This window comes from Ammospiza caudacuta, chromosome 2 (assembly GCF_027887145.1).
Source record: "Ammospiza caudacuta isolate bAmmCau1 chromosome 2, bAmmCau1.pri, whole genome shotgun sequence".
Classification (NCBI taxonomy): Eukaryota; Metazoa; Chordata; class Aves; order Passeriformes; family Passerellidae; genus Ammospiza; species Ammospiza caudacuta.
In genome coordinates this window covers 35,125,895-35,138,848 of record NC_080594.1, presented here as the reverse complement: position 1 = coordinate 35,138,848, position 12,954 = coordinate 35,125,895, and the positions used below count along the sequence as shown (strand labels likewise).

The 12,954-nt window shown below is 39.5% G+C and overlaps 1 protein-coding gene across 3 annotated transcripts in view; it reads left to right on the top strand.

The window, feature by feature from the left end:
• RSF1 (remodeling and spacing factor 1) overlaps positions 1–12,954 on the top strand; it is a 61,278-nt gene that overhangs the window by 13,787 nt on the left and 34,537 nt on the right. For all 3 annotated transcript variants that reach the window (XM_058825211.1, XM_058825213.1, XM_058825212.1), the window contains exon 2: positions 11,797–11,888. In XM_058825211.1, the coding sequence (XP_058681194.1) occupies positions 11,797–11,888 (92 nt within the window). The remainder of the gene's footprint in view (positions 1–11,796; positions 11,889–12,954) is intronic.

Here is a 12,954-nt window from a genome sequence, read left to right as displayed (position 1 = left end):
CCTAAGGGGAAACACTGCTGTTGATAAAATAGTATTAGCAATGGGCAACAAAACTGCAAATTAAGGAGAGTTGTAAGTATATATTATAAAGGAAAATGTTTATGACAAATACATCCCAAAGTATTTAAAATTAGCTGTTAGCTCAACAAAATACTCTAGGTAATACTGTGATAATTCAGGAAAGCATGCCTATTAACATGGTCATGGAATTTTAAAATTAACAAAATAACAGCATGAGGAGTGGGCAGAGAATCATACTAAAACTTGGGGTATATATTATTTTGAGTATATGTATCTACCTCTTGTTTTGTTTGCTTGTTTGCCTCTATCTTGATTTTAGTGCTCAGCAGTGGCAGCTCCACCTTGTAGGATAACACGGAACATAGAGGAAGGAGGACTGCATGGCAGCTTATACTATTGACATCAGAGGACATTTTTAAAAGTATTCAAAGCAAGGCTCCTAGAGTTTTGCATTCCTTTTATATTGTAAAACTAGAAAAACAGTGCATTGAATGAAACTCAAAAGTAATTGAGATTTTGATGCCTTTCAAATGTTCTGTAATTGCAGCTGATTGCTGCAAATTATTATTGAGGCCAGAGCCCAAAATACTTAGAAACTGATAAATGTTGTGTTGTAGTGAAAATACTTTAAAATAAAACTAAGACCACTAAGTTTCTTGCTTTTATGTTAAGCCAGGCTCTATGAAAAGGTGATTTAAAGCTAACCTAGGGGCAGGTAATTTTGTTACATGTGCTGTGGGTTTTCTTTACTCGCTTTCTGAAACAGCAGCGGATGGTCAGTGTCACATGGAGTGATGTGCACCATGGCTTTCTTTTCCAAGTGCCGTGCCCAGCTGTTCCTACTGTTCTGTGTGTTTGTCTTCCTTTCTGTTTTGTCTTATATGGGAAGGGAAGGATTTGATGGCAGAAATTTTATGCTTTCAGATACTGTTGTGTGTCTGGGTTACTTTGTGGCACTTTGCATCTCTCTGCAGCCCAAGCCGCCAGGTTCTTCCCAGCTCCTGATAGCATCTAGCTGTGGTTGTGTAGGTTGGAGGGTTTGTATCCTCAGACATGAGGACTGAGTGATGGCAGGTATTATGGAAATGGTAGCTGCAACTCCAGTGTCCCTTCAGGCTGTTACCCTTGTCTTGCTTTCTAGCTCAGATTAAAAGTTGTGTAAGAGGTGGCTGATGGCAGCTGAACCCGAGTTACTCAGAGGCAACAGAGCTGCCAGTCTGGGAAAGGAGTCTGAGGCTTTGAGGCTGCCTGGACAGGAGATGATGTCGACCCTGAAGGGAACAGTCTTGGCTCCCCTGGGAAGCTGCAAGAGCCCCACAGTTACAACTGTTTCTTGCAATTAAAAGAATTATGTTAACAGGGGTAGATATTTTAATAGTGCTGACAGGTCAAAACATGAGTTTGCTCATAGAAATTCATACCTGAGAGTTGGGCGTTTCAAGGAATAGAGCTTCTGTGAGTCTTCACTTTGTGCATGATTTGGTTACCAGCTCTCCAGAGGATATAAATGGTTTGCTTTAAATCTAAAGCAGTCTTCATTTTAGATCTAGGCCTAAGGAAGTTGGTGAAAATCACGCTGTGTACTACTTTATGTACTACTAGCACTTTGTCAGACAACTGTCTTGGACAATTCTGCCTCTTAAATTTCTATTCTTACATGCTTCCTGGGTTTCATTAGACATAATGAACAAAAAGTTGGTACTAATTCTGAAATTATTTAAAAGAACCCTCATTTTCTGTGCCAACTGGGTTAAAGTTGTAGAATTCTTGGTTTGGGATCATGAATTCATCTGTAGAATGACTTTCATCCAGCCATGTGACTGCTACCTTTCACAGAAACCTTTGTCAGCTGCTAGAGATGTTCCTCTGCTATGATTGTTTTGTCAAAGTCTCTGAGATATGGTGCATCTCATTCTGGATATCTGATTTTTTTATAAATTATTTTAAAATTTCACTTGTACTGCTGCTAGATTAATGAACTGATAGCACCTTAGAGCAGAACAGGCGTGCAGTTACTTATTTCCAGCTGACAGGGACGCGTGTTCTGCATTGCAGAATGACTTGAGTTGGCTTCACCTTCAAAGTTTGCTTATCCTGATCCCTAAAAAAACCTCATGCTCACATAATGCTGCTGCCTGTCAAATACCAAATGCTTACTGAATAGTACTCAAATGTTTCTGCACCAGTTCCTCGCTGCCGGATGTTTTGAAAAGCATAAAATGTGTGTCTTTGCACTGTAGTTTTTTTCTTGTACTTCTTTAGGGTCCAGTAAATAAAAAATATTATGAAAGAAATTATGGTTTCTAAGACCAGGTTTTCAAAAAAAAGGTGTCTGCAATATTTGACAGCTACTGAGAAACTACAAAGAAATATTTAGCTGTTGCTATGGTTGAGAAAAATTGTTGAAAGATGAAAGATAAAATGGTGAATCCCTGAGTATAAATGACTTTTATTTGAAATACAGATTGGATCACCAGTGACTGGGGAAAAAAACTACTATTTCTAAAATTAAATCTGAAAAAGGACAGAAATGTCCTTGTAGTAGATCTTACATGATGCGTGGAAGAGAATAAATATTTGGGATTCTTTGGTGTTGTGGGACTTAGTTTTGGTTTTTTTTGTTGGTTAGGTTTTTCCATCTGAAGAGAAGATTGAGGAATTGTAACCTTGGTAATGAAATCTTCTTTAGAAAAGTGGGTTTTATTCAACCTAAGTTTTTTAATATTGCCATTTTATTCAAGTGAGAGATGTGGGAGAAAGTGATTTTGTGGTATAATCAACATCCTCCCTCTGTTAATGCTGTTAATATTCACACTTGAGAAATGTGGCAAAATTGACACCACAGGAACTGTAACAAAACAATGTAAGGGATTAAAATGCATTTACTTGTTTTCATATAGTGGAGTGAAAAAGGACTTTTATTCAACTTATCCTCTAACAGAAAGTGTTAAAAGCAGCTTGTTATGTTCATTACATGAATAAAGCTAAATAAAGCTGACAGCTTCTTAACTACTGATGTATACAACTCTATACACTTAGTTCACTGCACTGAAGATGCTTCTAGTTTAACATAGCAGGATATAAGCTTTCATCTGAAGTTAAATGCTGCCATGCTCAGACATTTGATTTTGTCTGCTGGAAGTGTTTGTACACAGATGAAGTGTTGGAGCTAGAGTCAGATCTGCAGTGGTAACTCTCTGTTTAATGGGGAGCGTAAGAGCTTAGGGAAGGGTTTAAGAACAAGATGTACCCACCCCCAGTACCTGATAACACTCCTGTATCTTTCAGAACTTCCCCAGCCAGGGGTGGTTTTCACTGGAAAATGTTGCCAGACACTCTATAACAGAATTAATCTCTTCAAGTGTATTTAGCAGAGCACCGATGTTTTACTTCAGGATGGGCTGACTCTTCCTGAAAGTGTGTTTCTCTCTGTGGGTTGTAAATGGATTATATGGAATTAGCTCAGGTGTCAGTATCTACATTTGTAGATTTCTGCCCAGGTGCTTAGATGAATACTACTGCTATGTTGCTGCCCTTTCCTATTTTTTAAAGGCAAAATATCTACAAAATTCCAGAAGTTTAGTATAGGAATGAAAATTCAGGCTCCTTTTCACAGGAGTTAGAGCATTTATTTTCTAGTTGCTTGCCTTCTGTCTGGGCCACCCTCCTAGGAGGGAGTTGTAATTTTGATCCGAGAGTGCATGAAGACACTGAATTACATTTTAGCACTTCAATGGCTGTGCAACTTCTTCGTGTTAGATCAAAAGGTGAGCATGGTGAACATTGCCATCCCAACTTCTTTTGCTTACATCCTTTCTGCAAGTGTGAGCCTCCATAATTGTAGTGGCCAGCAAGTGCCTCAGTCCAGGCTGACATCGGGGTGTAAATCCTCCTTTTGCTACTGATATTCCCGAGGGGTTGTGCTTCCTGATATGTGCCTCTGTAGCATTTCTTATGGCAGAGTTGGACCAAGCCCTCTGATCAACCTGCTTGTTCTTTTTGTTACGGCTCTTAACTCCACTTGGGCTTTCTGTAGGACACCTCTGTGCCTAGCACAAGTAGAATGGGCAAGTGTATTCTGCAACCTGCTCCAAAGGCTGGCTCCCAGTGCCTGAAACTGGGCGTGTTGATGCCACCCAGTGCGGCTCATCTCTGCCGCTTCTTCCAGTGGGAAAAACCCCGAACTACTGAAATTTCTCTGAAGTGAAATTACCCCAGTATATCCAGAAGCCATGGAGATGCATACTTGCAGTGAGGAGCTGTGAAGCACACTCGAATCTACTACTAAAGTGTAATCTTTACAATTACCTTTGTCATACATACACTTTATCTGAGAATTGTAATTGCACAGTTCAGGGCTAAGGAAGAAAATGAGGAGGATTTTCTGTTCACGGTTTAGAAGTCTTGGTTGTACTGGAGACTGAGATGCATCAGCAGGCAAGAGAATCCTGTAGTAATTTTAGTTTCCTGTTTGTATCAGCTACAATGAAGCCAGAATGGAAGATACCCGTGCTGCGGTGTCTTTGCTTTTATGGGGTGTGGTCCCAGCAGTTTCTGTCAGGGTTTGGATCTGCCCAAATGAAGGATCAGCAAGTCAAGTGCACTTGAATTTAGACAGTAGAAATGTATGGTGTTGTCTCTGCATGTGAGTTAACTGCCAACAATGGCTACCAGTGACAGTTTCAAATGTTTTCAGTACCTCTTTTTAAAGGCAATCTGCTTGTTTGCATATTGCTGCCACAGCTTGATTTGTCTTACTTGCTCCTCACATGTTCTAAGTTTGTAGACTAGAGCCCATTTTTTATTCAATACATTTTTTGAGTCAGTGAACTGGGCTTTCATTTGCTGTCTTTCCTGGAGCATTTTTGGTTTCTAAAATAGATTCTGTGCTATTTTTTCCTGAATTGTTTTCAAAGTAATTTTCTTTTTTTCTTCTACCTCCTATTGTTTTTCATTGCACGGTACAGCATGCTTTTCTTGCTAAGTTTTATGCTTTTTTCTAACATCAGTGCTGCTTTTGTTAACCTTTCTGCTGTTCCTTATAATATATTAGCTTAAAAAGTCCCCAACATCCCCAGGCACTTAATAGCCAGAGAATGAAATAGGAGGCCTGTGAAAGATTAAGTTATCTTGTCTGCTAAAGGGCTGCTGAGGAACAGCTCTCCAGCGATTTTGTTTACTTTCATATGGCCTTTAATTCCAGCTTCAGGAGTTATGTCAATGACAATGAGAGTGATTTTTTAAATCTCAGTTTCATATACAGAGAGAAGGTAACTGATGGAGTGTGAGCATTAGAAAGCAAAGCATAATCAGATTGAACTGCAGACAGGGGAGGATTGTAAAATAAAAGATATGGGAGGAAAGGGTGCTCAAGGTGGTGCTTTGAGTTTAGGAAAGAGTGTTTGGGAATCTGCTTCTCAGGAAAGGACCTGGTGGTGGTGGTTGACAGCCACTGAACATGAGCCAGCTGTGTGCCCAGGTGGCCAAGAAGGCCAGTGGCATCCTGGCCTGTATCAGCAGTAGTGTGGCCAGTGGGACCCCAGCAATGACTGTCCCCCTGTATTCGGCTGAGGCCATACCTCAAATTCTGTGTTCTGTTTTGGGCCCCTCAGTGCAAAAAAAGACATTGAGATGCTGGAGTGTGTCCAGAAATGGGAAACAAAGCTGGTGAGGGGTCTGGAGCACAAGTCTGGTGAGGAGCAGCTGAGGGAACTGGGATTTTTTATTCTGGAGAAAAAGAAGCTCGGGGGACCTTATCACTCCACAACTGCCTGAAAGGAGGTGGTAGCCAGTTGGAGGTTGGTCTGTTCTCCCAAGTAACAAAGAATAGGGCAAGAATAAATGGTCTCAAGTTGTGCTGACAAGGTTTAGTTTGGATATTAGGTAAATTTCTTCATGTCAAGCACTGGAAAAGGCTGCCCATGGACATTTAAGATGTGTTGATGAGGCACCTGGGGACATGGTTTACTGCTGGGACTTGGCAGTGCTGGGTTGAACTGATACAATGAGGTCAGGATGCAGCTCTGTGAGCAAGGTCTGTTATGCTGGTGATGCAACTTACTAAAAGAACTGGGGTAGAAAAGGCATTTTGGTCCCAGTTCAGAGCACTTTCCATGTTTGCAAGCGGCAGTGAAAGAGGTGGTGAGCTGGGTTCCTCGCATGGGGATGTGTGGGAGGGGGTTTACCAGCAGGATAAAAATCTTGCCTTTGCTGGCTAATGTTAGAGTGACCTGTGCTCTGAATAGTCCAGGTAAGAGGAGAATCTTCTAATAGGTATTTGTAGAGACAAGAGAGATAAATGTCCTCAGATATTTGTGTGAAAATGATCTAGCTGGTGAGCATCCAGATTTCAAAGTGCTTTCCTAGGATAACAATGTCATTTAAATGTGAGCGTGGTTTTTTGTTTGTAATGCCTGCCAACAATCTTTCTAGGAACAGGATATAAAACTGCTACTTGGTGACTTGTTCATTCTGTTTTGATCTGTGGTTTAATTACAGCATGTTTAATTGCTCTTTTCATTCACTCAGGAGGCAGAGCAGTTTCATTTTTTCCCCTTTCCTGTGCGCCTTTTTTTGGTTTTTGTTTTTTGTTTGTTTGTTTGTTTTTGTTGTTTTGTTTTTTGTAGGCACACAGTTTGGTAGGATAATACTCATCAAATGACTCAAAAAATAAGTTATTTAGATTGTCCTTTCAAACAGGAACAACTGCTCTTTTTCTCATGAGGTCACATGATTCCAATTTATTATCTATGTGCCAAACTTGCTGTGTGAAGATGAGGCTCCTTTAGTGCCACAGTTTTTTTACCAGAGGTTTACTGAATTTTCTTGTTTGGGTTCAAAGTAGGGAGTTTTATCTTCCCATGTATTTAACATGCCAAGTCCATACCAAGCCTGCCATTTTTCTCTGATCCATAAACTTCTGTGAATAACTAAAAGCGTCTCACATTTTCCTTATACTGAGTTAAGAAACAAGTTAGATAGTTCTTAAGAATATTTATGTTATCATAAACCAGAGGGGAGATGTTGTTCCCTTTCTTTGACTCAGTGTTTGCTAGTTGTTTAATGAAACAGATGAGGGACTTCTAGATTAGCTTCAACTAAACAGAAGACAAGATGTTTGCTGCCTCAGACTGCTCGTGGGACTTCAGACTTTACACAGAAATTAAGGAGAATATTAAAGATGCTGGAAATGTGGTCACATGCTTATTGGGGACTCTTGTGCCTTTCGTAAGGGATGCAGCTGACTTGTTTTAAGGAAATTTATGCTTAAGGATCTGTCTGTAAAGGGAATTAACTGCATGGTTAGCATGATAAGTGGTAAATTACCATAGAATGGTTTGGGTTGGGAGGGACCCTAGAGATCATTCCAGCCACCCTGCTGTGGGCCAGGACACCTTCTGCTAGACCACACTCCTGCAAGCCCCATCCAACCTGGCCTTGAGCACTTGCAGGGCTGGGGCATCCCCTGCTTCTCTGTGCAGCCTGTTCCACGGTGGCCACGTGCTGACTCTTTACTGATGTCTGAGGAGATGCTCCTGCCTTTGTTCCTCCAGGACCGCTCCCCCCGGCCCTCACTGCAGAGCGATTTGAGCAGGGTGGAAACCTCTCCTATTTGCCATTAAACTCCGTGCAGGGTGCCAGTAGCTAATTCACATCAGCTGTGTGCAGGGTGCTGAGAGCTGCCTTCCCTTAGCAGGAGGGAGGTGGGAGATCATTAATGATCTCATCAATCTCAGCTGTCCTCTGGCTCTGTGTGGTGTTATTTGACAATGCAGTCATAGTGCGCAGAGGTAATTTTGGTCAAGGTAGAAGGATGAAAAAGAATGTATGGTTAATGGAAATATTTGCTGTGTATGTCTTATGAGTCATTTTATTTCCTACACTTGCCAAAACAAGTTAGCATGGAAAATGGTTTACTAGTGTAACTGGGAAGACCTGTTTGTGTTCGTGAAGCATGAAAACTGCCAGCAGCCTTTGCATCCCACAGTTTTATTTTTTGTTCCCTCCGCCCCAGGTCCCCCCAGCACTAAGAGTTCAGTGTTCTCTTCCTGGGTCCCAGAAGGACAGTAGGCACAGGCTTTGTAATCCACATCAGTACCAGGTGCTCTGTCTAGATCATGGTTCCAATCCTCCTCTCTGTGTCCAGCACTCCAGATCTGCTTTTATACCAAGGTTTTTTGTTTATAATAATTTTCAAAATAACAGATTCCCCCATCCTCCTTCTGGATTCAGGATTTGGTCATATTTTCTGTTTTCTTCTGCTGTTTCAAGGTTTTTTAGGTGAGTTGTAAGCCTTTTTGTTTTGGCAGGGAAAATAAGTAGGGGTGAAATGGGGTTATGGTTACATGAGCAGTTGTCTTTAATCTGTGGATGTGTAGGTATTTGAAAGTTACAGCTTTTCTAGCAAGCTGATGGGGTTTTCACATGTTTGTATGTTTTCTCTTCCATTTCAATTATTCTAATGCTCCCGAATTTATTAGACATGTGGCTGATGTATAGGATGCTCTCTGAAGTGCTGGAATAGACAGTGTGGTGTTCAAAGGACACTTGTGTGAGGCCCAGATAACAGCCTCCCCTCCAGGGAAGTGTAGGGTTTAACAAATGGGCTGAACTCCACCAGAAGCTTTATAATGGTTTAGGTGACTCATTCTTCCTGGCTTATGACTTCTTCCTATGAAAAGTATGTATTTTTGAATATCTAGCAGAATGCACCATGCTTTAATTATAGTTAATTCTTTGAAATATTTGTACAGCACTTTTGTAAAAGAAGAACTGCTATGCACAGTCTCCTGGTGTTTTCTCCACTGCTTAAGCATATTCTGAGAAGGTTTTAGAGAACTCCTGTATTCTGTTCCAGAGAGATCAAAGTTTTATAAAAGTTTGAGAATCTAATTCATATTTAGAGGGTTTTTTAATATGTTCCATCATGCTTTCTTGACCAGAACCTCACACACAATGGCAATTATACAAGAAGCATGCTGTGTATTGTTCCTTCCCTTATGTGAAATTTTTACAAATGCAGAACATTTACACAAGTTCCTGAAATGAGTGATGCAGGTCCCATATGAAGGAGATGAAATTTTGCAAAGGAGATAGCAGTCTACTGTTGTTATTTGCTGAAACCAGCCGGCAACACAACCCAAAATAATTATGCTCATCTCTTTGGTGTTATGTTCTTCCTCTTACATAAAGGATAGAACAATTTTGTAAAAATGATCCTTACTGATGTCTCAATTCAATGAACTCTTGTCAGGAATTCTCTCTATAGTGTGAACAAAAGTAAGTTTTTTTACAGTTATGCAGGTTCAATGCATTTCTGAGAGGATTGAAGTTTTAGTTGTGTTTACTAGTGCAGTTTTACTCCCTGCCAGCTAAGTGCTTTGGGAGAGATTTGCCACCACTCTTTGGCCTTCCAAGGCCATCTCCTTAGGTGGCTTTTTGGACAAGTCAGGTGTACATCCTGTATCATCTGCAGTTACTTTGGATTCAATACAGTTTGTTTCTCAGTCCTGTAGGCTTCTGCTCCTCTGGCTATTGGGGCATGTGGCTGGTCAGGCTGCACTTGACACATTCCCTAGAGAGCAAACTAGACATCAGTTTTCTTCTCCAAACCTCCTGCCTCCTTCATTACACCAGGCATGTACTGTGTCTAGGAAGGGAAGAGGCAAAAAGCCAGCCTAGAAATCCAGTCAGTAATATTGCATGATACATGAAAAGCATCTTGAAAGGGTAGTAAACAGAGAATGGATATGAAGTGTTCAGTGAAATTTGTAAAAATCATCACATCGATGCGTCATGAAGATCCTAGAAATGCAAGAGCTGAACTGCTGAAACTGAGACAAGTGACATTTCTGTAGATACTAACACAGCTCACAGGAAGTGTTGATGCAAGAATGTGCATATTACTCCAATTTTAAAATTTTTTCATGGTCTCCAATTTTTTCTCACACCAGAGCTCTAGCAGAGATTTTTGTGGTGACTGGGAATTTGATTATTTGAAGCAAATCACCTGTGCTTCTTTAAACTAGGATTCCTATCAGTACATACCCATAGAAAGGTCTGATTAAAAACAAACAAAAAAGGATGCTGAACAAAAGCTTTGATTCAGCAAGATTTTGAATACTCTGGCTCAGTTCCATGTCACACAAACACAAGCAGAGGTTTAATTGTATGACTTAAAATAGATAGAGTTGCTCATGTGTATAAAGTGCTTTGTGCTTAATTTTGTTAGTGCCAGCTGCTTGGCACTTATTGGGGTTAAGACCTTTGATCTTGTTCCTTTTAAAATAGGTGTTAGTTCAAAATCATGAAAAGCATCAGTTTTGAGAAAAAGCAAGGAGAGGTACTAGGTGTCTTCAATATGTAATGGAAATATTATATGCAAATGAAATTAAAAAGAACAAGCCAGGACTTGTTGCTTATGAATTATCTACACTGAGAAGAGGTCTCTTTAATGATATCAGGCTGGTATGTTTTATGTTTGTTTATTTAAGGAGTTTGTGTATGAAATTTCTTTATTTCTGAAACAACACAAGCATTTTCATCAAACTGATTTTTTAGCAACACAGTATGTTCACCTAAAAGTTGAGGCATTTGATTGAAAGACAAAGAAAAGTTGGGTGAATTCAAGTTAGATATTGAAAAGATTAACACAGGTAATGTATAAATGAGTAAAAGAACAAACATCTCAGTGGTATCTACTTTAAAACACACACATTTGATGTCCCAGCTGTTTATCCTGTGTCAAATATAATTCTACTGGACCAGCAGAAAAATCATAATCATAAATTATGAGAGTAAAAATATTGGGTATAAAGCTTTCAACATGTGTGTGCTTGAAGTACTGAAAATGCTTTTAGAACATAAAATTGTATGCAAAGAGTAGAGAAATAAAAATACTTGAAAAGTTAATTTTTGAAGTTCTTCTCAGCAAATTACAGATGAGAAAGCTATGTCACTGGACATGTAGAATTTAATTAATAATTATCAATTGCTTATTTCTTAGAAGCTGTGCTACTCATTGACTTATAAAATCAGTGTTCTGCAAGTTTGCCACTTGGTGGTGCCAAACTGATTTATAAATCACAGATGTGAGCTGAGACTAGCTGTTGAAATTGTTTCTGAGGCATGTACACTACGAGATACATAAATTTGCTTGGAAAACTTTGATTTTGTGACAGCACTGGTGCAGCTGTACTTAGCAACATTTGTGGCAACCATCCCTCAAGCCCCATATCTGGAGTACCTCTCTGTCCCTCCAGTACAAGACAGAGTAAGTGTATAGCAGAGCTGCATCTATGAGAATAGAGTTTCAGGAACATTTCTTCCATACCATGCACCTGGTGAAAAATAATTTGGATCCAGTGATATTCCAGGCATGGTGCATGGGGTTTCTGGCTTTGGGGTTTCTAAAGGCAGCTGCAGGTGTGCTGCTTGCAGTATTATTTTTGTGGGTGTTTGACTGGAGTAGTTCCTGTACAGTTGTGGTTTTAACACTGCCAGAATTTCCACAGGTTTATCACTGAGCTTTATATCCTTGAATTGAAGAGTGATGATTATCCTAAATGTAAATCTAAACAAAAAGACTCATGATTAAATTAACCTTCTTCCATCTCTCAGTTGCAGGGCAACTCTTCAGCCGGCTTCAAGTTTCTGTTTTATTAAAATGTCTTAATTTGTCACAGTGTTTCAGTGTTATCAGTGTTTAGCATTGAAGAATATTTGCACCAGACTTAACAACTTCTTTTTTTATTTTTCTCTCTCTCAATACTACAGTACCAAAGGAATTGGTGGAGCTTCACTTGAAATTGATGAGAAAGATTGGGAAGTCTGTCACAGCAGACAGATGGGAAAAATACTTGATCAAGGTACAGTGTGCATGTTGTATTACTCTGCAATGCTGGAATATGGTTGTGATGAGCAGTTGTGTGAGCAAGCCCTAGTGTGAGCTACAGGAGCCTTGGGCTGTGCCAGCATCAATAAGCACACATCAGATCCCAGCTTAACTTGCAGTCTGCCTAGGCTTGTGAGAAAGAGGTCTCTGAAAATAGGCACCATCTTCTGCATGTAAAAGAGTGCCCACCCTCATAATTGGCAGGAAAATACTTTCTTGAATATTAAGACCCCAAATAAAGAAGATTTAGTAGCCTGCAAATGGGTTAAATTGAGCAGAGATTTATACAGTAGCAGTTCATTGTATATCACTTGTCTGAATATGATTTAATTACCGTGATTTGGCTGAATTCATGCAGGAACCATGCAGAGGTCTTGTAGTACATATTAATAATAAAAGAAAGTATTGCAGTGATTTATATCTGCATGATCAGAATGGCACAGCTAAGATAAAAATGTAATTATGCATCAGTAAAAATAGAGCATCCCATTGTTTTGCATAATTCTGTCTTGGTATTTTAATTGCAGCTGTATCTTTGTTGACGCTTTACATACAAATAGTTTCTAGTTTAAATAATTTACACTGCTTTAAAAAATAAGAATATATGGATAGTCAAAATCAATAGGATACCATTTCCCCTCTGGATGTGTTCCATGTGTCTTTTATTCTACAGAATTGTAATCTTGTTATTGTCTGTACAGCCATGATCACATCTTGCTTAGAAATACAGCATCTTGTAATACGGTAATAGCAACCATACAATTAATGGCACTTGGCAAATCCAGCTGCAGGTGTCCCCCTTAAATGCTCTTTGTAAGTTCTACAGAGGTATGAATTTGTCTTGAGGTTTGTGTAACCTTTAAGATGATGATGTTTTTAGGGCTGGGAATGTTTTGAGGAATAATGTGGTAAAGGGCCTTTTTTAATTCTGACCTGTTAACCAACTGTAAAGCATTGATGGTAATCTTTAAAAATAGTAGTGTAATAATTTATTTAACTTGTGTGTACTTTGTGTATTACCAACTACTGTGGTTACTGAA